Consider the following 26,286-nt stretch of genomic DNA (forward strand, 5'->3'; position numbering starts at 1 on the left):
TTCCTGTTTCCACGGTTGTGTGATGAAGCCCAAAGTTGAATCCCTGTTGCATGTGACACACACAGGATTGCTACCGAAGCACTGTGATGAGAGCAAAATCTCCTGACAGGAAGACAAGAGGATAGAGAGCACGCTCAGAGGAGAGGGTGCACGGTCAAACCACAGAGAGGAAAAGGTTCACAGACTGATGAGAGCAAACAGCACATGAAAGGTTTCCGAGAATCTTCTAAACTAAATGATGTCAAGAGACAAAGACGACAAGGTTTTTATCAAAAGCTGAACCAGGCGAGTTTCAGGCTGCCGAAGACCTTTGAAGCTTGCTATCATTTCCGCTGTTGTTTCTTGACTGTTTTCTACAACTCAAACAAATCAGTGGATAGAAGAAGAAAGAAAAAAACTTCTCTCAAAGAAAACACTTGTTTATGACATGCACTTTGAGGACAATTAGCACGAGAAGATGAAGAGCTGCTTACGTACCAAGTCTCATCATTTTTGAACTCCAGTTCTCCGTAGGTGTCTTCGAAGTCCTCCCCACCTCCTTTGGCGAGTCCCTCCATGGTGCGAAAAGGCACAATGACCGTCCCCCTCGCTCCAGAAGTCCTCAGCACTTTCACCTCCATAATCCCGATGCTCTCACTGACGTGGACAGAGCCGCTCTCAAAGGTGAAGATGCCCGAGTGGTCGTCGTCCAGAATGGTCACAGTGGCCACGGTGGGGAAGCCCAGCATGGCCTTTGGGTACGGGAGACTGTTGGGGGACAACACCTCATCCTCCGTTTCCAGGACACGAAGATTACCGAGGCGCACGAAGAAGTGCTCGTCCTCTTCAAAGATGTCGTCATCTATGATGCCAATGCTTATGTCCCTGATCATCTCTCCGGGTTTGAACACCGCCGTACCCTCTGTGAACTCGTAGTCGGCCCCGGCATTGGCTGAGCCGTCCTCTGTCTTATAATCCACATAGATCGTCTTGTTGATGTCGCCGCCCTTCCTGGTGATAGTCAGAATGGCGGCTCCACAGTTCTCGAGGCACTGGTAGACGGCAGGCTCAAAAGCAATCCGGGACACGTACTCTTCTGGCTCCTCAACACGCACCTCCTGCACGCTGGTGCTCTTCTTCGCCTGCTCTGCAACGTGTTTCTTCAGGATGTTTCCTGCGCCGGTCATCATGCGTGTAGCTTGGATGCGGTAGAAAGCGCGGCTCTTTTGCTGGTGCGAGAGAGCGTAGTAGTTGGCCATCTCCACCAGCTGGTCCAGCTCTTTCTCCGGGTGCTTCTGCTTCAGGTCCTTCAGGATGCGAATCATGTCGCGCCGGGACTCGTCCACCTCTTTGCTCTCGATCAAACCAATCAGATTGCTGGTCGCACCTCCATCCATGAAGTGAGAATTGACCATCTTACCATCCATCTCGATCCCCTTTGGGCGCTCAGTCTCGGTCTCGATAATGACTGCCCTGTGTTTGTCGGTGCGGTATTTCTTGTGCATGAACTTGTAGAAGAGCAGTCGTCGGTCTGCCACCCAGGCGAGGAGCACACAGATGGGGAAAAAGGCTAGAGTGACGAGGCCTTCCCAGACCTGGACTACATTGGGAGAAAACACCGCCAGGATCATGTAGAGCCAGATGTAAGCAAAGATACTCCAGCCGGCGGTGATGAAGAACACTCGGAGGTGCTTGACCTTGCGCACCTCTCCTTGAGGTATGACCGACACACAAAGCCCAAGGATGACAAACATATTGAAGGCAGCGCTACCAACGATTGTGGACGGCCCAAGCTCGCCAGATTTGAACTCGTGTCCACACACCTCGATTACAGAAAGTAGGATCTCAGGGGTCGATGAGCCCAAGGCCATGAGGGTGAGGTTGGAGACCGTCTCGTTCCACACCCGGATGGTGGTGGTGGTCGTTTCCCCATTGGGCCTTTTAATGACAATTTCCCTCTCCTGAGAGGTGATGACCTCAATGGCTGCCATGAAGCGGTCTGCGATGATGGACACTCCGAGAAACATGTAGATCATGGCCACGAAGTAGACGATGACCCTGGCGATCTTGTCTCCCATGGACGGATCCTCAGGGTACCAGATGGGCAGGATAATCCCGGTGTGACACTTTGAGTTCCCCCTGCAGGTGGCATTGCTGGGGCTGAGCGGCGGACTCGGGGTGGTCCGGGCCTCCACGCAGAGGAAGGCTACAACTGCAGAGACCAGCCCCAACCAGAGGCAGGCGGACGACCCCGGCTTCACAGGCCTTGAACCCTCCATGCACCCTCCTTGGTCTCAGGGGTCCTTACCACACTGATGGTCCCTCTGGGATCCAGCACTGAGCTGTTCTCCACACAGCACCTGAACACACAAACACAGTTTATATCAATATCACATCTCACAAGAATCAAACAGATTCACTTTGTTCGAGATAAGACGAGGCCGACGGCAGCAGTATTATTAGATTTTTTTTTTTTTTTTTTTAATGGCAACAAACATTCATGAGTACAAAGCATTAATTTTTACTTCAACAATAATCAATGTGATGACATGATCGAGGTGTATCGGACTTCGTTGTATTTTCACAGTTTCTATCGGAAAAGTTTTGAGGTGAGAAACACACTCAGTCTGAAACAAGTTCAAGAGTTCCTCAGTTTTATATGAGTGCATGAATTCAAATCATCCCACAATCCCTCTGCAATACTTCAACGGGTTTCTGCCTGCTACTTTACAAACGGCATTTTCCCGAGACCTTTAGGTTGTCTGCTCCGAGAGGCGGCAGGAAAACACTCCATCGTGCTCAGAAAGTCCAGAGTCTTTCTGGTTGGTAAAGCAGTCTAGATAATATGAGCTGGATAAAACAAGGTTTGTTTCAGTTCAGACATGGATACGTGCATCCCATAACTTGGACCTGAGTGTGTTGGTCTGTATCTCAGGGGGAATACTACACAGCTCCGGACCAAACTGCTCGCTCAGCAGCCACAGATGTTGCCAAACTAAGCACCATCCAAAATGTCGCATTGGCAGAAAAACATGAGCAGAGTGGAATCAGGAGAGCATCAGGAGGCGAACTGAAACAAAGACTACAGATGTCCTGTCCACATTTATTACAGACCGAGACTAAACACACGCTTACAGCACAGCACTACAGCAACAACACAGACGCTGTCCACATCTACAACAGCTCCACATAAATATCTTCCGCAGCTCTTCAGCTCTGATGAGATTCTTTTGATGCAAACAGCTGAGGCCAGAGGCAAGCGAGAGCGAGATGAACAGCTGACCACCACAAACGGAGCTGATATAACAGCCGCTCTGCTCTGAGCCGACTGATGATTCAGAGGTTGGACAGGTAGGATGGAGCAACCTCTGCCTCCACAAGATTTAAAATAAATAACATCACAGTTAAAATGATCACAACATCTCAGAGTTTAGTCTGAGTTGAAATAATCACATCTTACAGTTTAATCTGAGATAAAATAATCTTCTGAATTAAAATGATCTCTTCAGGGAGATCCAGAGCTCAGTCTGAATTAAAATGAACTCTTTAGGGAGATTTGCCGCTGTACGTTAATCATTCTGTCCTGAGGATTACTTCTTTTATTATCACCATCGTTGCTGTTGTTGAGCTGAATCTGGTCGCTCTGCATTTTGTAGCTAAAAGTGCTTTCGTGTTCTGATTGCAGGTTGGAGGTTGATTACCTCCGAGGCCAGCTGCACTAACATGTACAGTACACACTGGTGGCACTTTGAGGCACTCTGGATAAAAGCCTCCATTAAAAGGCATGCGTTATGCTGTAATGCAAATTTCTTATTTAACTCTTACGAAGACCTTCTGAAAATAACTCTCAGCTGATATTTTTGGAGATGTATCTTCTAGGTAAGGACAGTCAAACAAGAAGTGGTATATTTGAAGTATTCACACCATTTAAAGGCCACTAAATGTCTGTGGGACCTGAGCACCGCCGACACCTCGAATAACCTGCAGACGTCTCTGTCAGCGAGTCGACAGGAGTTCATCCGTGTGGAATATGTTCTCCTTCATATTTTATTTAATGCTTCACAGCCACAAATCATCTGTTTTCAGAGAAGGGAACCTCAGTAACATACTCACTGTGATCAAATGTAAAAACAAGATATCAGCTATCAATGAGATTATGGGACGTTAACAGAAGATCAGAAAGTTCAGATTGAAGGGCATCAGCTCAGAGTTTGTGTGGACCGGAGAGCTCCGACGAAAACAACGCATCAGAACGTAATGAGACGAAAAGCTGCTCGGAAAACTCAACTCGTTTCACACAGCAGCTCACCTGGAGACGAAACTCAGAGGAGCGCCAGGAAGTGTGTGCACAGCTCAGGTTACAGCCAGGAAACTCTACTAATGTGATTTACGATCAACACCTTCATTTGAGAAGAGACTGCAGGTATGAAATCAATTACTGAAGTCAGAGACGGAGGGGAGGAGCTTCTTCCTGTTTGGATCAGCTGACCTTTGAGCTTCTCCTCGTTTTACTGCACGACAGTCAGAAAGTGTAATGAGGCTCCATCAGCGTGTTTCTACCGGAGGGGGCTCAAACCGGCTCCTTTCATGGTCAGCTGATAAACTAAAGAGACACATTAGAATAGTCTTAAACTTCACACCTGCTGAAACTGATGAAGGGAAATCTGATTTATTATAATTCTGATGCAGGTAAAATCATAGCAGGGAAGAGGAACCAAGAAAAGGAAGAAGGTAACTGATGATGGTGATGATGATAGTGATGGTGATGTTGATAGTGATGATGATGATGATGATGGTAAAGATGATAGCGATGATAATAGTGATGATGATGATGATGATGATGATGGTGATGATGATGATGATGATGGTGATGGTGATGATGATGGTGATGATGATGAGCTGCTGCTGCTTCATCCCCTTCAACACTTAGTAACCTACTGCAGTTTTAATGTTGGGGTGACTGAAGGAGGAGGAACACTGAGACATCTTCGTCAGCAGATAAACAAACAAAAACAAGATGGAAAACAAGACAAATAACCACAAACACAAAGTAAACATCAGGCTGACACACAGAGAGGGTTAAAGATCAACAGGAAGTCAGAGGGAAGAGTCAGTTCAGTCTCTACTTCCTGGTTCATTACATCACACATTTAAACTTTTTCATGATGAATAAAATCAGAAATTGTTGTGAAACTTTTACATTTGTTGATTGGTGGGTGGACGGATGGATCAACTGATTGATCGATTGATTGGGGATCACACCAGAGGATCTGCCTGCTCAACTCATGTTAAAGGTTTTATTTCTTATCCTGAATGCAGTGTGTTTAAAAAGGTTCCAGCGACAGACAATTAATTAATTCAGAATTCAATTGTAAAAAGTAAAAGTTGAAGGTCAGTTTCAGATTAAACCAACAGTGACTTGAACACAACTTTAACCTCTGCTTCCTTTAAAAACAAACAAACAAACATCAGAGTATCTGCCGCTTCTGTCAGCACAGGGACACAAGAAGAAACCTTATGATGGAGACGGAAACCAGACACTCTCATCTCAGACATAATAATAATAATAATAATAATAATAATAATAATAATAATAAATTATAACTAACCTGAAGACTGTTCTACATGCCACATTGAACATAATGACTTCACGTCACATGATGGTGTGACATCAACAATATTATAAGGATCGTTTCAAACTTTTTAAACTGAATTTCATGCTTTTTTCACATCCTTTAATCTGAATTAATGAATCAGATTTAATCTGAATTAAAGGTCTAGCCACCTCCACTGAAATTTATAGTAAATATACTAAAAATAAGATGCAGCCAGATGAAGAAAGAAAACATGAATAAAAAGATTCTGTGAACAAGAAACAAGTTGAGAAGAACTAAAACTGAACATGATTGTTCATATTTCAGTTCATGTTTTATGAACATGCAGCTTTTATGCAGCTGAAAGAGGAATTTTCTGGTATTTTTCTACATTAAATTAAATATGTTAGACTGTTGGATATTTAAAGCTTGTTAAAACAATAATTGATGATTATTGATGGATGAGAACAGCTGTCAGACAGCTGGTTGCAGGCTGCTGTAACATGATATAATAAGAACATACATGTTGTTTTACTCCATACATGTAGAGCTGATGTTGCTCACAGATCTCCTTCCTCTCCCTATTTCGGGCTCGGCTCTGGTTTAAGGAGGCCATCCGATCCGCGGTAAACACGGACTCAGCAGAGCCTCAGCTGTCGCGGATTAATCATCAGCAGGCCTCGTGCTACCTGCGAGGGGAACCCTGCCGGACCACCGCAGGCCCAAACTACGACCCGAAGGTGCATTCAGGCCGAACCCGAGCTGCCCTCAGGAGACTGAAGCTCGGAAGTCCAAACACTGCAGGACAATCACAAAATAAAAGCTTGTCGTGAAACCGGATCCAGGTGTTCAGCCAATCAGCGGCGGCACGAGCTCCGGGGTTGGAGCCCGTTACCACCGTGGACAGACTCTCTGAACGGCACACCCATCACACGGTATCACGACGTGCACAGGATCCTCGGAGCAGGTTTGGTCCGGACCGCGGCTCACACCGCCTGCTTCTTAAAATGATCTCCGGTTCGATCCGGTTCCTGTCGGTGTCCGTGTGTCGGTAGATTATTTCAGACCCCTCCGTTCACACTGCATCACAACCTACCTGGTTCTGTGTTCCGGGAGTTTCTCTAGAACCGCTCCGGTCCGCCTCCGGTTCCGTCGGTGCGCCTGACAGCAGCCTCAGTAATCCACCGGGCTCCTCAGAACACAATTCCCGCTGCAGCGCGGTGCCGTCCTCCTGTGGAGGTCCGGCTCGGTGTCGGTGATTGGATCAGACCGGCCGGAGGTGATCGCCTCTCGTGATCTCCCGCCGCGCGCTCCTCCTCAGATCCTCCTTCTGACGGATCGACCGGGTCTCCGAGCTGTCAATGACGAGGGGGTGAGGGGGTCAGTATTTTAAGGTTGGATCTCCGGAGCCGCGCGGCTCTCCTCCTCCTGCTCCTCCTCCTCTGTCCACGGTGATGTGGCTCCTATCGGCCGAACAGCAGCTCCTTCCTGCCGCCTTCAGCACGTACACGATATCAAACCGGTTCCGAGGAGAAGCTCACTGACCGGGCTTCCGCTCTTGGAGCTACGCTGCTGCCGCTGGACTTTGCGCAGCATCGGAATGACCGCACTTCTCCTGCGCACCTCCTGCGGATCAGCGAGAGGAGGCTGCGGTGTGTTGTGGAGAGGAGTGAAATCTGTGGCTCCTCATCCTCTCATCGGTCACATGAACATCAGTATCGGGCTGCTCTCGCGCGGCAGAGGTGGGAAATGGTTAGCGCCCTACAGCCCCCCACCCCCTTCTCTAAAAGTCACATACACACGGTTCGGCCCAACTACGTCACCACCAGCTGAGAGAAGAGACCTGCAACACAAACCATGAATCTCAAGCAGACAAACCGATAGAACCACAGATAACACAGACAGAACCACAGCTAGAAACACAAATAGAACCACAGAGAACACAGATAGAACCACAGAGATCTTAGAAATAGAACCACAGAGAACAGATAAAACCACAGAGAACAGATAGAACCACAGATAGAACCACAGAAAACACAGACAGAACCACAGATAGAACCAGAGAGAACACAAGTAGAAACACCAATAGTACCACAGGGAACACAGATAGAACCACAGATAGAACCACAGGTAGAAATACAGATGGAACCACAAAGAACACAGATAGAACCATAGATAGAACCAGCGATGATATGTTTAGCCACACGTCTTCACTTCACCGCTGGTTGTCGAGGTGGTGTCCCACTAACAATGTGGGCTTCATTGACAATTGGAATACTTTCTGGGGAAAACCTGGTCTGATCCGGAGAGATGGCATCCATCCTACTTTGGATGGTGCAGCTCTTCTTTCTAGAAATATGGCCATGTCTCTTAACAGCCCTAAAACCTGACATCCCAGGGTTGAGGCCAGGACACGGAGTTGCAGTCTTACACGCTCCTCTGCAGCTTCTTTAGAGCTGTCACTCACCCAAAACATTCAACATCCTATAGAGGTTGTGTCTGTACCCAGACCACCTATATTTAAAAAACTCAAGAAAAGATGTGTCAATAAAAATGTAATAAAAATTGATCCTATCAAATTAATGGATCAAAAAAATCTGACAATTAAAAGCGGACTATGAAATATCAGATCTCTCTGGTCTAAATCTCTGTTAGTAAATGACTTGATAACTGATCATCAGATTGATTTACTCTGTCTCACAGAGACCTGGCTGCAACAGGAAGAATATGTTAGTATTAATGAAGCAACTCTTCCCAGTCATATTAATTATCATATTCCTAGAGATTCAGGCCGAGGAGGAGGAGGAGGAGGAGTGGCAGCAATCTTCCACTCAAGTCTATCAATTAATCCGAAACCGAAACTTAGTTATAAATCATTTGAGAGTCTGACTCTTAGTCTCTCACCCAAACTGGAAAGCACAGAAACCGATTGTATTTGTTGTTGTTTATCGCCCACCTGGTCCTTATTCAGAGTTTCTAACTGAATTCTCTGACTTTTTATCAGATTTAGTGCTGAGTTCAGATAAAGTGATGATAGTGGGAGACTTTAACATTCATGTTGACGTGGACAACGACAGCCTCAGTTCTACTTTTAGCTCATTATTAAATTCTACAGGCTTTTCTCAGAATGTAAATAAATCCCGTCACCATGGTAACCACATCCTCGATCTGGTTCTGTCATATGGCATGGAAACTGAAAATTTAATTGTATTTCATCAAAACCCTGTTTTGTCGGACCACTTCTTATTAACATTTAAAGTTACAATAATGGACTACACAGCATGTGGGAATAAATCCCACTACAGTAGATGTCTGTCATATGTGGCCAAGTTTAAAGATGCTGTAAAGCAAATTCCAAGATTTGTTTCTCAGTACATTATATACGTGTGAAATGAGTTGCTGAAAGCATGTGCAAAGCTTTTAAACTTTGTCGCACTGAAATGTGGAGTTAGACCGTTAAACAGTTTCTCACCCGTCTTCAGCTCAGGTTTTTTTTAGGCGGAGCTAAAACCTAACCTATGTACCTCACAACTACCTATCTACGTCAGATCACAGCCGGTTTATATAACCTTCTGCATGGCTCCTCCTCTCACAAGGTGAAACGCTATAAAAGCCTGGAGCTCATTTGCATAAGAGGTCATCCCACTGGACTTCAGTTCTACTCCTGCTGTAGTCAGATTGTTATTGTACATCAGCTAGCTGCTACAGGATGTCTCCCTCCACCCGCAAAAGAAACTTTCCTGGAAGCAAGAACCTCCAAAGCAGCGCTGCATCACTGTTTAAATGTCCTGCTGAAGAAGAAAGGAAAAAGAGGTGGATTGATTTCATGAAGAGCCTCGCTAAAGGAGACCGTAGGATTAACACCAACAGCCGAGTCTGCAGGGACCATTTCATGGCGGATTGTTTCACCAACTTCCACCGGAGACGGACGAAGTTCACAGACACAACGCTCCTCCTGTAGCGTGGAGCCGAACCGAGCTTCACCCTCCCGGCCGTTCATCTCCCGGTCGCACTGGCACCGGCCGCCGCCGCCGGACTGCCGGCCGTGTCCACCGCTGGACCGCGCCGCTGGTGGACTGGTGGCCATCACCACCACTGCCAACAGTCCACCACTCAGCGCAAGTTCTGTGTCCTTGTTGTAATTATACTAGATAACTTTTCCACAGTAACTCTGCTACATTTAGCCCGCGGTGCAAACCGCTAACATGATTTTACTCGGTGTAGAAAAACTTTATTTTCATGAAATGGGAGTTAATGTGCTAATTAGCTTGTATTGAGCTTGTAGCCGAGCAGAGTTCAGAGGAAAATGCTCCGATAACCGCGGATTGTTTTATGCGTGTCCATCTAGCTCCGATAAGGAACTATAATATATGTAACTGTATTTTACATGTCAGGATGATGGTAAACATGGACCAGAAGAGATCTAGTCCTCCTGATTAATGATGGTTATTGTTTTTGTACTCTGGTGTAACGTTACAATCACCGACCCTCTCGGTTACATGTACCGGTACCGGTCCGGATAAACGAGCCCGACTACATGTGCAGGAGGCTGCAGGGAGCAGGGAGCAGGTGGAGGTGGAGGTGGAGGAGGAGGAGGAGGAGAGACATCAGTGAAAGAGAAAGACTGTCGGCTCGACCTGAGCAGGTTCAAAGTTTGAATTGACGTGATATAATGAATTGACATGTGATATAATGCAGCGTTGTTCATGTTGCAGTTACAGAACTAAGGTAACTCCTCCGCTCTTATTATCTCTACTATTGTAATGCAGGTGCGTTAGAAGTAGTTGGAGAGCTCACTGTCTGCTGTCCAGTTTTACTCCTGTGTTACAGCTCAGGGGGACAAGCTGGATTTGATTGCATCTGTATGTTTCACTCATTGGACAAATAAATTCTAATTCTATTCTGTTTTCACAAAGCAGGCTGCTCCATCCAACAGAGAGACAGAGTGCCAGTGGGACATCATGCATAAAGTCACTGAGAGGTTAGATGTCAGACGGACCGCTTCATGGGGAAAAGAACTGCAGCCACAGGACTGTCATACAGAACACTGAACACCTTCCAGCGAGTGGGCGGAGCTTCAGGTCCTTCAGGCGACACGCCCCCCCAGTCTCAGAGCAGAGAGGACTGATGATTTTCTCACGATTTCAAACCCTAATTTAACAAACTTGTCTGTGTTTTTTTTCATTCAAATTTGGATGGGTAGTTCTGTGGTGTGATGAACTTAAAACTCATTTTCATTTCTACTTTACAGCATCTTTAGGGAAGCAGTTACATGCTTATCCTCTTCGATGCCGTGTGTTAAAGCAGTGGAAGGCATCTACGTTGATCTTAGTCCCACACAAGTGGATCATCTGGTAGAAAACACTGCAGTATCTCTGCGCACAACTCTAGATGATGTCGCCCCTCTGAAGAAGAGAGTAATGAACCAGAGGAAGTTGTCTCCATGGTACAACTCAGAACTACGCTCTGCTAGGCAGGCGACTAGAAAGCTGGAAAGGAAATGGTGTTCCATTAATTTAGAAGAATTTCACCTGGCCTGGAAGGATAGTCTAATATAAGAATGCTCTTCGTAAGGCCAGAGCTTTATATTATTCATCATTAATAGAGGACGACAAGAACAACCCCAGGTTTCTTTTTAGCACTGTAGCAGGCTGACAAAGAGTCACAGTTCTGTTGAGCCCTCTATTCCTTCAGCTCTCGGCAGTAACGACTTCATTAACTTCTTTACCAATAAAATTCTTACTATTATGGAGAGAATCGGGCCGACCCTTCCTGCCACCATCACTGCTGTGATGTTAAGCACAGCAGCCCTGGAAGCAACTGTAGGACCAGATGTATACTTGGAAAATTTCTCTCCTGTTGAGCTCTGAGTTAACTAGAATTATTTCTTCATCTGGATCCTCTAGCAGCTAGCAGCCTCTAGCAGCTAGCAGCCTGGCCAACCCGCGGCTCCCGAGCCGCATGCAGCTCTTACGTTCATATCGAAGTTTGTGTTTGTGGTTTTTTTTTTTTTTTTTTAAATCTTTTTATTGATTTTGCAAATACTTTAGACAGAGAGGTAGGACAGGATTACCCCTCCAAAAAATTGGGATATACAGAATAGTACATTCAGTTGTAAGTCTCTTGGAGGTAGTGTTTGTGTTTTTTTTAATGTGCGTGTTCGCTTCGCTTGAGTTCAATACGGTATTTTCGTCAAACGCGCATGTGTATCCCGAGCTCTCGGACCTCGAGTGGATTATGGATCTGGCCTTTTTGGTCGACATGCTGTGTCACTTGGACAGACTGAACCTGACCCTGCAGGGTAAGTTAAAAATGCTGCCTGACCTGGTGCAAAGTGTGTTTGCGTTTGTCAACAAACTGAAGCTGTTCAAGGCGCATATTCAAAAGGGAGATTTAACGCATTTTCCCACTCTGCTAAAAGCCAGCGGGCAAGTCACCAGCGCCGCCCTGAATAAGCAAAGAGCCAGATATGCAACACTGATTGAAAACCTGCACGAAAGCTTTGTGACCCGGTTCCACGATCTACAACTGAAAAGGCCACAGATTACGTTCCTCGTCGACCCATTTAATGCGGAGACGGACTGTTTGAAAGCCCCGCTAGTCACAGATGAGGCCGCGGCTGAGTTGGAGATGATCGATCTTTGTGAGGAGGACCAACTGAAACCTGCTTTAAGGGAAGGGACCATTGAGTTCTGGAAAAGTGTGCCAATGGAAAAATACCCCAATGTCAAACGGGCTGCGCTTAAGATACTGTCAATGTTTGGGTCAACATACGTCTGCGAGTCTGTGTTTTCTACCCTGAAACACGTGAAATCAAAGCATAGATCTGTTCTAAATGACACCCATGTGAAAGAATTGCTTTGAGTGGCAACAACGGAATACAAGCCAGATTTGAAGAGGATTGTTCAAGGCAAGGAATGCCAGAAGTCCCACTAAGCAACATGCATAGTAAAAGAAAAACGCTATTGTAAATTATTATATTTTTGTTTGTGGACTTGGTTGAACTGAGAGTTTGTGTGTGTGAGACAGTGCACACAATGTTCATTGTTGAAAATGACTGGCCTGTGGTCTTAGTACTGTAGGAGTCAATTTCTGTCATTATCATGTTGGTGTGTGACATTTACAATAAATCTGGCTGAGCAGTGTGTGTGTGTGTGTGTGTGTGTGTGAGGAAGGGATGGGGTGATGTTCATGTGTGCCTATGTGTATGATGTGGCTCTTTGGGGTAACACAGTAAAAAATGTGGCTCTTAGTCTCTGACTGGTTGGCCACCCCTGCTCTAGCTGTCTGTTAGATCTCATCCAAACTAAACTTTTTAAGGAAGTCTTCCCTTTAATCAATACTAGATATTAGATCAGATCAACCTATCTATTGTAACCGGCTATGTACCGCAGCCTTTTAAAGTGGCTGTAATTAAACCTTTACTTAAAAACCCTACTCTAGATCCAGCTGTTTTAGGAAACTACAGACCAATTTCCAACCTGACATTTATTTCTAAAATCCTTGAAAAAGTTGTTGCAAATCAACTTTTTGACCATTTACGAAGGAATGATCTGTTTGAAGATTTTCAGTCAGGCCTTAGAGTTCATCATAGCACAGAAACAGCTCTGGTGAAAGTTACTAACAACCTTTTGTTAGCCTCAGATAATGGACTCATCTCTGTACTTGTTCTTCTGGACCTCAGTGCTGCTTTTGATACGATTGATCATATGATCTTATTACAGAGATTAGAAGACGTTACGAGGATTAAAGGAACTGCATTAGACTGGTTCAAATCCTACTTATCAGATAGATTCCAGTTTGTCCATGTCAACAATGAGTCTTCCAGACAAACAAGAGTTAGTTATGGAGTTGCACAAGGCTCAGTTTTGGGCCCGATACTTTTTACTTTGTACATGCTTCCATTAGGAGATGTTATCAGGAAGCATTGCATCAACTTCCATTTTTATGCAGATGACACTCAGCCATATATTTCTATAAAACCAGATGAAACTAATCAGTTAGTAAAACTTGAAGCCTGTCTAAAAGACATAAAGGCCTGGTTGACCAAAAACTTCTTGCTTCTAAATTCAGACAAAACAGAAGTTATTGTACTTGGTCCTAAACACCTCAGAAACTCTTTCTGTAATCACTTAGTTACTCTGGATGACGTTGTCTTGACCTCCAGCAAAACTGTGAGGAACCTTGGAGTCATCTTTGATGAGGATTTGTCCTTTCGATACCATATAAAGCAAATCTCCAGAACTGCCTTCTTTCATCTACGTAATATCAATAAAATAATTAAAATCCTTCCTCAGCGTGATGCAGAAAAACTCATTCATGCATTTGTTACTTCTAGGCTAGATTATTGTAATTCCTTGTTGTTAGGATGTCCAAATTACTCATTAAAAACCTTGCAGCTGATCCAAAATGCTGCAGCAAGAGTACTGACGGGATTTAGCAAGAGAGATCATATTTCTCCAGTTTTAGCTTCTCTTCACTGGCTTCCTGTTAAATCAAGAATATAATTTAAAAGTCTCTTGATGACTTACAAAGCCCTACATGACCAGGCTCCATCACATCTCAGAGATCTTATAGAACCATATAATCCGAGCAGAGCACTTCGCTCTCAGTACGCTGGTCTACTTGTGGTTCCCAGAGTTTCCAGAAGTAGAATGGGAGGCAGAGCCTTAAGTTTTCAGGCTCCTCTCCTGTGGAACCAGCTCCCAGTTTGTGTTCGAGGGGCAGAAACCCTCTCTAGCTTTAAGATTAGACTCAAAACGTTCCTTTTTGATAAAGCCTATAGTTAGGGCTGGCTCTGACCCTTAGTTATGCTGTTATAGACCGAGGCTGCTGGGGGACCTCGTTACATGCTGAGCTTCTTTTCTTTCCTCCTACTCTTTAACTGACTCATACCTCGCCATCTTTTTCTCTCCCATAGTTTTTGCTTATTGTCTGCTGTCTCCATTCAGTTCCCTCGCTCGCGTAGTTTCTCTTCTTTCTTTTGCAGATGTCCCGTCATGGAGCTGCATGTCTCTGCCCTGCACTTGTCGTCTCCACCAACAGTTCTTGTCTTGTATCTCTATGCTGTCCTTTTCTCTTTCTGCTCTCCTCTCACCCCAACCAGTCGAGGCAGATGGCCGCCCACCCCTGAGCCTGGTTCTGTCGGAGATTTCTTCCTGTTAAGAGGGAGTTTTTCCTTCCCTCTGTTGGAGGTTTTTCTCCCTTAAAGAGGAGTTTTTTTCCCTCCTAGCTTATGTGGGAATTGTTGAATTGTTGGGTTTCTCTGTATAATATTGTAAAGTATTGCTGTAAGGACTTTAATGTGTTAAGTGCCATGAAATAACCTGTGTTGTGATTTGACGCTATATAAATAAATTGAATAGATCCTCCTCTGCAGCTGCTGAGGAGCATTCAGAGGCTCACTGGTGTGGAATAATTGTGCAGAGGACGCTGGGTGAGGGAGGGACAGCCACTGAGTCCATGACATCAGAGACACAAAGACACAGAGATAAGAGTGGGACATGGACTCCTCCTCTCCTTCCTTTTCCTCTTGGTGCTGAATGAGGAGGAGGAAGAATAGAGGAAGAGTAAAATGCAGACAGGGTGAAACAGAGATCCAGCCGGAGAGGTCACCGACCAAACCCCCCTCCGCCCAACAGCCACGTCTCCATGGTAACGTGCATCCCTGCCTCGGTCGTGGGGAGAGTGGAAGTGACGGCGGCGATGTGTGCTCCGTCTGTCTCATTATATGGAGAACGAAGAGAAACAGCCAGGGGGCGCATTTGTTCTGCGTGGACTCCCCTCAGCTGCCGAGCAGTGTCTATTTATAGACGGGTGGGGGGGGGGGGGGTCATCACCCGCCTTCATACTAACCCCCCACCCCCTCCGTGTGTTACATTCAGGGACATGTCAGACAGTCAGTGTTGCAGCTCTCACTGACCACCATTTGGTTTCATTATCTAACAGAATATTTTAAAAGGGACTGGAAACCTGACTGCACTCCAGGCCTGTCAATTAACCAGCCCCACCCCCAAACATATTAGACACATTAGAGTCCTAATATGTAATGAATGATGGCATATTTCCAGAAGGACCAGAACTCTGATCAGAAGAAAGGAGTTTATCGAATGACACCGTGATGACCGGAAACATTTACTGGCTTTGTATTTCAGTAGAGAACTGGATGCTTTTCAATGGGAATCTATGGTGACCGCCCCTATTGGTTCTCAGTGGTACTGCACTGTATGGCACTCCTGTATTGGCCTTTAATTTTCAGCGTGAGCGTCCACAGATTAATGTCATGTTTTGAAATTGTTTCCCTGCAGCCATGAGGAGGTTAAAGTGTAAGGGCCCTCCAATGTGGCTGAATTACAACAACTCTGCAAAGATGAGTGGGTTTGGATTTTTTTTTCTCCCTTAATAATAAAAACCTTCATTTAAAAACTGCATTTTGTGTTTACTTGTGTTATCTTTGACTAATATTTAAATTTGTTTGAAGATCTGAAACATTTAAGTGTGACAGACATGCAAAAAAATTGGAAATCAGGAAGGGGGCAAACACTTTTTCACACCACTGTATGTGTGTCGGGATCCTTGTGTTTTTCCCTTTCTGTGTTCCCCCTCCTTTCCCTGGTCGTTGTCCTTTGTCCGCCTGTTTGTCCTTATTTGGTCGTTGTCCTGTCTGTCTGTGTCTCTGTGGGCTTGGCTAGAGTGTCACCTTCTGCAGGCTTTTTCCTGGCTCATTCCCCTGGATGACTGGTGCAGCTGATCGTCATTCACCTAATCACCCATTGCAGTATGTCAACCCTGGCTCTCCACACCATCTTGTCAGATCGTTCAGTCTGCTACGCGGTACTATGACTCAGGCCACCTTGCTCGATGAAAATAAGTCTTCGTTACCTGAACTCAATGCTGATTATTGTCTGTCTGACTCGTCTTCAGTTGCTGACCTGCCACCCTTCCCACGGGAGTCTGCCTTCCCGCTCCGGAGGATTTCCTGGGTCTGTTTCCTGATCTACCATAACAATGTGTTTCTGGACTTTACCTTTCTACATCTGTGTTTCTTGACTCCAACATCTGTGTTTCTGGACTCCTACATCTGTATTTCTGGACTCCTGTATCTGTGTTTCTGTCTGGACTCTCCTACGTCTGTGTTTCTGTCTGGACTCTCCTACGTCTGTGTTTCTGTCTGGACTCTCCTACATCTGTATTTCTGGACTCCTACATCTGTGTTTCTTTCTGGACTCTCTTACATCTGTATTTCATTCTGGACTGTCCTACATCTGTGTTTCTTGACTCCTACATCTGTTTCTTGTCTCTCCTACATCTGTGTTTCATTCTGGACTCTCCTACATCTGTGTTTCTGTCTGCAATCCTACATCTGTATTTCTGGACTCCCCTACATCTTTATTTCTGGACTATCCTACATCTGTGTTCTAGACTCCTAAACTGCCACTTCAATCAGAGTCAGTGTTGCTGCTTATGTTAACACAGATGAACTCTAAAAATCTTGTAACATAGATGCAACCATGGAAAAATTCACCTCCATCATATTAACTGAGCTTTGTAAGACTGTCACTGGGTGTAACTCCTCCACTTCCTGTATTGACCCAATACCAACAGTGTTTTTTTAAGCAGGTAACAGCATTTCAAGTCATGTCCTCGAGATTAAAAACATCCCTTCAAACAGGCATTTTCCCAGATGCCTTCAAAACAGCTGTTGTAAAACCATTACTAAAGAAACCCAACATCGATGTCAATGCATTGACCAGCTACAGTCCAAATATCCAACCTTCCATTTATTAGTAAGATAAATGAAAAGACAGTTTCAGTGCAAATAAACTCCTTTCTTAAAGAAAACAACATTCTGGAGGAGTTTCAGTCAGGCTTTACAGCACAGCACGGCACTGAAACAGCACTGACTAAAATAATCAGTGACCTCTGACTAAACTCTGATGAAAATAAGATCTCAGTTCTGATCCTATTAGACCTGAGTGCAGGCTTTGAGACTATTGACTATGATATCCTGATCAATCGTCTTGAGAAGTTGGTTGGTCTGTCCGACAGTGTCTTAAACTGGTTCAAAACATACATCAGAGAAAGGAAGTTTTGTCAGCATTGGAAATCAAGAGTCAGAGAAACATGAAAGCTGCTGTGGAGTTCCACAGGGGAGCTGCCTTGGTCCTTTACTGTTCTCACTTTGCATGTTGCCACTGGGGAACATCATCAGAGAGCACGTTTGTTTTCATAGTTATGCAGATGATACACAACTGTACATCGCCAAAGAGCCAAATGATGATGCAGCTAGGCGCTCCATCGCTGAATGTTTTTTAGCAATAAATAAATGGATGGGTAATAATAAAATTAAACGAGGATAAAGCAGAAATCCTCCTAGTTGGCCCCAAAACAAAAAGAGAAATTGTAGAAAAAAGATCTGGGGCAACTAACTCCGTGGATAAGATCAGCGGTAACTAGTCTGGGTGTAATTTTAGACTCAGATCTAAGTTTCAAGGCCCACAATAACAAGGTGATGAAAACTTATTTTTTCCAACTTACAAACATCGCATGCGGCCGTTTATAAATCAGACAGATGCGGAAAAGTTGATTCTTGCCTTCATTTCTAGCCGACTAGACTACTGTAATCCACTTTTTACTGGCCTACCAAAGAAAACAAGAGAGACCTTAGCTCATCCAAAACTCTGCAGCTCAAGTATTAACCAGAACCAAGAGAAGACAACACATCAGTCCAGTTCTGGCTGTTCTGCACTGGCTGCCTGTAAGACACAGGATTGACTTTAAGGTCCTCCTCCTCACATACAAAGATCTTAATGGGCTCGAACCGAGTTACATCTCTAACTCTCTGGTGAACTATGAGCCTTCAAGAACATTGAGATCATCTGCTGCTGGTCTATTGGAGGTTCCCAGCAAAAAGGAAAGAAAATTGGGGATTGAGCTTCAGTTCGAATCTGTGGAAAAAAAAAATACCTGTTAGATATCAGGGAAGATAGCTCAGTTAATATTTTTTAAAAGAAAGCTCAAAACATATCACTTTACTTTAGCCTTTAGCTAGCTACTCCTGAAGCTCTCTTGCACCTGCCATGCACTTGAACTACCATGCCTTTGAAATGCATATTGCTAATTTTATATTTTGACTATATATTTGGATAAAACTTAAAAAGACTGATACAGTATGTATGTGAAAAAGGAACTTTAGTATGTACGAACTGGTTGGACCTGTGTGAGTTTTTAACCGAGGTTTAGTAGAATACCTGGAGGTACACTGATGAGTCTACCTTAAAGAATTTACAAAGACCACAGCACAAAAGGAGATTTAATCTCGAGTGTGTTACTGGGTAATATTATAGACTGTATGACGTAAAGTTCTAGAAAAGCGCACAAGACGTACAACTGCTACAACTGCTTTATCCGCTACTTCATATCATAAATTGAATCGTAGAGAACGACCCAAATCAAGTCTACTTGTATTCATTTTTATGCAATTTATGTTTCTTATGCTTTTTATGTTTGATTTAATTTCTTTTCTATATTTTTAAATGTTCCTTTATATCTGTTTTTATGTGACACACCATGTAATTCTCTTGCTGTGAAGCACTTTGAGCTGCATTTCTTGTGTGAAAGTTGCTATACAAATCAAGTTTTTTATTATTATTATCATTATTACATCTGTATTTCTTTCTGGACTCGAACATCTGTGTGTCTTGACTTTTCTACATCTGTGTTTCTGTCTGGAACATCTTGGTTTCTGGACTCCTGAAATGACGACTTGGTGTTTGAGAGTTTAAAGCATCACCATTTCAGTTTTCGGATCTTCATTATTCCTCCACTCACGAACCGTTGTGGTAAATGTTAGATTACCTCCTTCAGTTGTGTTTCATGAAGATTTCCTCTTGCATGATTCGCTGAAGTGGGCGCCATGGAAGAGCTGAGAGGCTGTGAGGCTTGAACAACCACAGAGGTCACAGAGGGTTCAGCAGCATGGAGATAAATACATGAAATAATACCAGGATGTAGAGATGAATAAATACCAGATGTAAAGATGAATACATTAAGTAATACAGGATGAAGAGATGAATACATGAAATACAGAGAAAGAGGAGGAAGAGGAGAGGGAGGAGGAAGAGTAGGACAAAAGGAGGAGGAACATGAGAGGAAGGAGGAAAAATAAAACAACCTCCATTTTAAACCCAATAAAGGCGGCACTGACTGCCAGAGAAACAAATGACAGACCCGAGGAGAGCCGGAATGTTTTTTTTGTTGTGTTCTATTTCCAAATGAACACGATCAGACACAAACACTCCGAACAGGAAGGATTTATTGAGAAATTCAGTCACACTGATATGATATTTACAGTCTGCCCCCTGCTGGAGGGTTTTATGACAACATCCTGATCACATGGTTCTATACAACTGAGTTCAATTATAAGAATCCACATCTTTAAGTAGAAGATTCACTGAATGAGAGACAGCTAGGACACCTGGACACACACCTGTCCTCAGTCCTCAGGGGGTGGGGGATCTCCATCACACACCTGTCCTCAGGGGGTGTGTCTCCATCACACACACTTGTCCTCAGTCCTCACGGGCGGGGTGGGGGGGTCTCCATCACACACCTGTCCTCAGGGGGTGCGTCTCCGTCACACACCTGTCCTCAGTCCTCAAGTGGGGGGGTCTCCATCACACACCTGTCCTCAATCCTTTCTGCGCTGTGTCTCCTGGTAGTCTCTGGAGTCCTCCCAGGGACGAGGACCTCGAATGTTCTTCCACTCGTCCAGATTCAGCTCCTTCATCTTCTGCAGAGACAAACAGGAAATTCAATTTCAGGGTCGGAGGTTCAAAAAAGGCGTGAACACTGTGCAGGTTTTTAAACTCTGCAGGTGTGTCCGTGTGAACGTGAGCACGCCATCAGAGAAGCATGATTGAACTTGATGAACTCTGAAACAGTCAGATGTGGAAAGTTTAGAATATCTGGACATCACAGGAGAGGAAAGATGGAGCTTCCTCCCCCTCATCCCCTAAGGGAGACTCCTCCCCTCCTCACCTGGTACTCCTCCTCCAGGATGACCTCCTGCCTCTGGACGTTCACTCGGGCCTCCAGTGAAGGATCCATCTGAGAAATGGGAAAAAAAAAATACATTTTTAAGGACTGACTTTAGGTTCAATCTGGGGTTTTTTTCTTCAAAAAACCTGCCGGAGTTCCAACATCTCTACACGAACACGGTCCACCTGGAGAAAAAGGTGCAGTGACACTTCTCCCCACTGGGAGGCGTATTCACAGGCTGGCTGTGCTTCCCAGAGACCGCTGCTTTAACCCTTTAGGTGCCCGTTTAGCAGGTCGATATGGTAATTTAAATTCATCCTTCAGCTACGTGTATTACAAGAGATTCAGAATAGAATCAAAGACTTTTACTACAAACCTTCTTCCTGTTCTTCTGGGCATCGTATCGGATTTGAGTGAACTCCCGCAGACCGAAGGAACCGCCGACGACCAGCAGCTGAAATAAAGGACGCGTGCTGAGTTTCAACCTGTTGGAGCTGAACGAGGTTCTGGTTGAAGGACGACAACCAATTACCGGAGAATACACATCCATGTAGAATTATTTCATTCAGTGCAGCAAAACAGCAAAACATCCTCCGAAACGAGCTTTGTGTGAAACCAAAAGCTCAGCGAATTAATGTCAGCTTCATAACAATAAAACATGATCACACTGAGAATCTGACTGTAAGGTATGATGTTATTTTTCCATATTTCAATCTGAGCTGTTTGAATTGGTTTGGAGCAGTGATGTGACGCCATTAAGAAAACACAAGGTCAGAAGGTTTCAAGTGTTAGAATCATAATTTCGATCAACTACAGAGGGATTTTAAATATAATTCTAATAAACATGGACCAGACAGAAATAACTGCCATCAGAATGAGCCGCTGAATATCATATTTAATTCTAATATCACGAATAAACTGTCATAATAACTTGCTTTAAGGTCTGTTATGTATTCATAAAAAGTGCTAACTTGTTAGCGTTAGCTTTCGTTCCCGTAAATGCTGAGAAACGTAAAATGAAAAGTTACTTGCAAGCATTGGGATTCCGTATTTGACTGTTTTGTTTCTCTGCAGCGTCTTTAAACGGAACATGACTGTTCTTCAGCTAAGAGTCCATTTTACGGAGGCTAGCAGCTAGCAGACGGGTCACGGCTGCGGAGCGCTTCCTGTATCGGTCCGACGGGTTAAATTGTCCGGACAAATCGTGAGGACGCGATTAACGTTTCCGTCCTGTGTAAAATGTCATTTTAAATGTCGAGTAAAAGAAAATATGACAGGGCAGTGTTTTTAAATGAACATAAATAAACGTAACTTCAATTCATCGTCTGTAGAAGTTTTTGCGTCAAAGTATCGTTTGCTGATTTCTACTGCTGATATTTCTTGAACTGAAGTTTTTCTGTCTAAAATCATAGACTGTATGTAAAGGTCTACATTCAACTCCAGGTTTCACTCCAAACATGTTTAATCGATTTCTGCCCATATGACACGACATAGAAAATGTTTTCTTGCCATATTTCGTGCATTATAATTGATTGGCATCTGTTTCCTTGTGTTTTAGGGTGAGGCCTACCCACGTGCTAATTAGGGCAGCTGCACCTGGGCCCCAAACCTGGAGGGGTGCAGCAGATGCATTTCTTTATGTATAAACCACTTAATCAATTATCAAATAGAGAAAATAATCAGAGGTGAGATGCCAGCATTAATGTACAATTATATCTAATCTGATCTAACATCTTATTTGAAGCTGAATAACAGAAACATGCAGAAAACACAAAGTCAAAGAAGTGTTGGGATTCCCAGACTGAACTTCTTGCATGCTTCTGTTATCTGAAACCCTTCAAAACTTCCAGTTTAATATCACATATACAGATAAAACGCAAACAAGTGTGTCACCAAATGACTGTTCAGTCGACTCTCATCTGATCAGCTAGATGCTGCAGAGTTACAGAAGGACCAACCTGAAGTTCAGTCTCAAACCTCAACAGTAGAAACCTAAATATCTTTACTTATATCAATCAACTAAAGCTTAAAACAGATCAGACACTTTATTTTGAAAGAGGACTTGGACTTCCTGCAATGGGCTGTTCACAGGTCCGACACATCCAGCTGATCCAAGACCAGCCAAGGGCAGCGTGGAACTCCATAACTCGCATCTAAATCCTGCTGCTTGTCTACAGACTGAGATGTCTTTCAGAACCCTGGGACCTCTGAGGTCCTGTGGTTCTGGGCTCCTGCTTGTTCCTCAGTGATGTCAACATGGAGAAGCTACTGTTAGCGTGTGCTGCTACATGCTGAACACACTGAGACGATGCTTCGGGCCTTTGATCGGATCTCTCTTTGGAATCCCCTGTGTTTCCTGCAGGTATGATAGATGCTGCACGAAGGAGTTCACACTTCATCGTTCTGCTCAATTGGACCCTCAGCAGCAGTGTGCTGATCAGAACTGATTGCTACAGGTAGAACTTCAGGTGCATAAGGCTACATACAGATATTTAATAATGAACTGCAAGCTGTTTAAAACACTGCAGTGAAATAATGGATGAATTTCTTCTTGGTGCAGGTGATCGGGGGGGCGGGGGGTGGGGGCGCCTTTCCTTTGGATATAATGATATATTTATATATATCATTATATATAATGATATATTTATATATATTTATATATCATTATATTCTCCATATGCATAGAGGTGATCCGACCCAAACAGACAGTTAGAACAGGAAGTATAGCAATTTTCCTTTATTACAAGTTTTGTCTCTTATTTTCAACCAAGTGAAGAAAAATACCTTTTTTTGTTCAGTATAATAAAATATGTTAACTTTATTCATTTTATGAAGAAAAACAAGGACAACAAGAAAATAAAAACAAACATTTTGTCTCCCTCTTTGTAAACCTGGAGAGCTGCTGCGTGGCAGAGTGTGAGGACGCGGTGAGGACAGACGGGAGGACAAGCTGAGGACACAGGACAAAAAGATAAGGCCAGAGACGTACAAAAAAAGGAGCGCAGGGGAACAGGAGGGGAGGGGACGGGCGGGGCGGGAGCGGATCAGAGTGGCTCGGCTGGTGGTCCCGAGTCACGACGACTGACAAGAGTTCAGAGGTCGCTCTCTCCGTACAAAGCAGTGGAGAACGACATGTAGTCGAGGGCTCCGGGGACGCCATCGGGGCCCGAGTACGGCGCCATACGGGCGATGCAGTATTCGGCCTGGTCCGGAGGAAGCTCCCGCCGCAGCTCGTCTGCCAGGATGTAGTTCTGGAGAGAAGAACACAATGTTTGATGTGACATCATCCTAACATCGTCGTGACATCGTCGTGACATCGATGACATCAGTACATCAGCATGACATCGGTACTTTATCATGACATCATCATGATGTTTCTGTGTGCTTGACTGAACTCTGGGGGACGAGTGTCCCTCCTGTGTGCTGGTACCCACCTTGTCCCCGGCCAGAACCTTGAAGGACGTCATGACCTGGTCGGCGGTGTCTGTGTCGGCCGTCTCGCGGGACATGAAGTCGAGGAAGGCCTGGAAGGTGACCATGCCCATCCTATTGGGGTCCACAATGCTCATGATGCGGGAGAACTCGTTCTCACCCTGGTGGCAACAGAGAGAGGATGTGTGAGGCCCTGTTGCCATGGTGACTATCCCCACGGCAACACAACAAAACAACCCAGCAAAGGACGGACACCTCGCACGCAAACATGCAAGATATTTTTTAGAAATTCTTCAATATTAATCACTTAAATGAATAAATAAATCCAACATCAGATGTACAACACGATCACTTATTGTGGAGGATGTAACATGTTTATTTTATCAATGCTGTCAATCACACACGCACGCGCACACGCACACGCGCGCACACACACACACACAGTGGATGGAGACACTTTACCAGGTTGTAACCCATGGAGATAAGGCAGGTTTTGAAGTCCTCAGCATCCATGATTCCTGTTCTCTTCTACAAGGAGGAAGAGGAGGAAAAGGCGAAGGAGGATGAAAAAGATGAAGAGGAGGAAGAGCAGGAGGAGGAGGAAGAGGAGGAGATGATGAAGAGGAGGTGATGATGAGGTGGGGGAGGAGCAGGAGGAAGAGAATGAGGAGATGATGAAGATGAGGAGATGATGAACAGGAGGAGATGATGAGCAGGAGGAACAGAGAGCAGAGTTAAGGAGGAGTCCACATGTAGTGAGGAGTAATCGAGGAGGAAGGAGCAGAAAGAAAAGGAGGAGGACAAAACAAAAACAACAGAGTTAACCTGTGAGTGAGGGGGTGGAGCCTCCAGTCAGTACCTGTGCATCGTTGGCGATATCGAAGCCCAGACTGATCAGGCAGGCCTTGAACTCCTCGGCGCCCAGAGTACCGGAGTGGTCCTGAGGTGGGGGCGGAGCCAGGTGAGGAGGCGGGGCCACAGGCCATGCAGCATCATAAGTGGGTGTGTGGGTGTGTGGAGGGGGGGGGAAGAGACGACGACAGGAGTGCACCATGCATGGGGAGGGGAGGGGTGCAGAGAGGAGGTGAACAGAGGACATGCAGAGGACACACATAACATTGAGAACACACAGAACATAGAGAACACACGGAACATAGAGAACACACAGAACATAGAGAACACACGGAGAAGAGAGAACAGAGAACACAGAGAACAGAAAAGAGAAGAGAACCCACGGAGAACATATAGAGAACATAGAGAACATAGAACAGAGAGAGAACAGAGAGCATGTTGATTAGGTTCCAGCAGTGACCACATGGTGGCAGCAGTAGTGGGCAGGGCATTCAGAGGTTAATGTGCGTGTGCAGGCAGACTACAGTGGAGGTTATTCACATGGTGGAGGACACGTGTTCTCAACAACACACAATACACAGTATGTGTCTCTTCACCTTTTTGTTCAGCAAGCGTCAGAGTGAAAAGTTCATTCATAAAATCACCTTCATTTTTATAACCTAAATAAACCGAGACTAGTTTTATTATCCGTTAATCGACGGTTGTTATCACTGTTGGTCAGCAGATTAAAATGTTTAGTGTGAACGGCAGCAAGAATATTTCTTATATGTCCGGTTTGTAGAGTACTGACCCTGTCTACAGAGTACAGACCTGGTTTACACAGTGCTGACCCGGTCTATAGAGTACTGACCCAGTCTGTAGAGTAATGACCTGGTTTACAGAGTACTGACCCGGTCTACAGGGTACTGACCCTGTCTAACGAGTACTGACCCGGTCTACAGAGTACTGACCCGGTCGAAATGGTTGAAGGAGGCCCGGAACTCGTTCAGCTGCTCCTGGGTGATCCCCTTGGCGTCTCTCGTCAGGATCTGGTTCTCGATTTCATTGATGGTTCGGGCGATGGTGGTGAGGAGCTGCTCCCAGCCCACACGGATGTGCTGCGGACAAGAGAGGACAAGTGAGGACGTTTGAGAACGGGACAGACAGAAAGAGTCTCCAGAGGGATTCAGGATGGTTAGATGGTTACTTTGATCCTATGTGGAGGACCAGGGTGAAGGCTACTGCTCACCTACAGTCACCTGAACCTCTACCTACAGTCACCTGAACCTCCACCTAAACCTACCCACCTAAACCTCCACCTACAATCACCTGAACCTCCACCTGCAGCTCCACCTACAGTCACTTGAACTTCCACCTGAACTTCCTCCTCCACCTACAGTCACCTGAACTT

At 44.9% G+C, this 26,286-nt stretch overlaps 3 protein-coding genes across 21 annotated transcripts in view; all 3 read right to left on the reverse strand.

Moving 5' to 3' along the window:
* slc8a3 (solute carrier family 8 member 3) overlaps positions 1–7,302 on the reverse strand; it is a 96,138-nt gene extending 88,836 nt beyond the window's left edge. Inside the window, exons 1-2 of one of the 5 annotated variants that reach the window (XM_069160478.1) lie at positions 6,670–7,302; positions 478–2,339 (exon numbers count right to left, since the gene is read on the reverse strand). In XM_069160478.1, the coding sequence (XP_069016579.1) occupies positions 478–2,258 (1,781 nt within the window). In that variant the 5' untranslated portion in view covers positions 2,259–2,339; positions 6,670–7,302. Of the gene's footprint in view, positions 1–477; positions 2,340–6,669 lie in introns of those variants that run through there. The other 4 variants (XM_069160481.1, XM_069160479.1, XM_069160482.1 and 1 more) reach the window with 4 other exon arrangements.
* Positions 7,303–19,869: 12,567 nt separating this feature from the next.
* cox16 (cytochrome c oxidase assembly factor COX16) lies at positions 19,870–21,804 on the reverse strand. 2 transcript variants are annotated; one of them, XM_069160518.1, is made up of 4 exons: positions 21,645–21,804; positions 20,989–21,066; positions 20,613–20,681; positions 19,870–20,364 (listed from the first exon to the last, which is right to left on the reverse strand). In XM_069160518.1, the coding sequence occupies exons 1-4, from the start codon at positions 21,702–21,704 to the stop codon at positions 20,263–20,265; spliced, it is 309 nt and encodes a 102-aa protein (XP_069016619.1). In that variant the 5' UTR covers positions 21,705–21,804; the 3' UTR covers positions 19,870–20,262. The 2 variants fall into 2 exon arrangements, with proteins under 2 accessions (XP_069016619.1, XP_069016618.1); XM_069160517.1 differs by lacking the exon at positions 21,645–21,804 and having other exon boundaries at positions 20,989–21,634.
* Positions 21,805–23,334: 1,530 nt separating this feature from the next.
* The window catches only part of actn1 (actinin, alpha 1), a 34,164-nt gene continuing 31,212 nt past the window's right edge, over positions 23,335–26,286 (reverse strand). For 6 of the 14 annotated variants that reach the window (XM_069160485.1, XM_069160484.1, XM_069160493.1 and 3 more), the window contains 3 exons: positions 25,847–25,993; positions 24,904–24,984; positions 23,335–24,205 (listed from right to left, as the gene is read on the reverse strand). In XM_069160485.1, the coding sequence (XP_069016586.1) occupies positions 23,705–24,205; positions 24,904–24,984; positions 25,847–25,993 (729 nt within the window). In that variant the 3' untranslated portion in view covers positions 23,335–23,704. Of the gene's footprint in view, positions 24,206–24,506; positions 24,573–24,869; positions 24,985–25,846; positions 25,994–26,286 lie in introns of all 14 variants that reach the window. The other 8 variants (XM_069160488.1, XM_069160487.1, XM_069160492.1 and 5 more) reach the window with 5 other exon arrangements.

This window comes from Embiotoca jacksoni, unplaced genomic scaffold (genome assembly GCF_022577435.1).
Source record: "Embiotoca jacksoni isolate LCO1_2020_lvr unplaced genomic scaffold, fEmbJac1.0.p SCAF_27, whole genome shotgun sequence".
In the NCBI taxonomy this organism is placed as follows: domain Eukaryota; kingdom Metazoa; phylum Chordata; class Actinopteri; family Embiotocidae; genus Embiotoca; species Embiotoca jacksoni.

Bases quoted from the DNA above. Each gene is read 5' to 3' on its own strand.
- cox16 (XM_069160517.1), bottom strand. From the start codon at position 21,162: ATGGATGTGTATTCTCCGGTAATTGGTTGTCGTCCTTCAACCAGAACC. The intron at 20,682-20,988 runs GTTTGTAGTAAA...CCCATTTCTCAG, and splicing joins CCCAGAAGAACAGGAAGAAG to ATGGATCCTTCACTGGAGGC. The intron at 20,365-20,612 runs GTGAGGAGGGGA...TTGTCTCTGCAG, and splicing joins TCCTGGAGGAGGAGTACCAG to AAGATGAAGGAGCTGAATCT.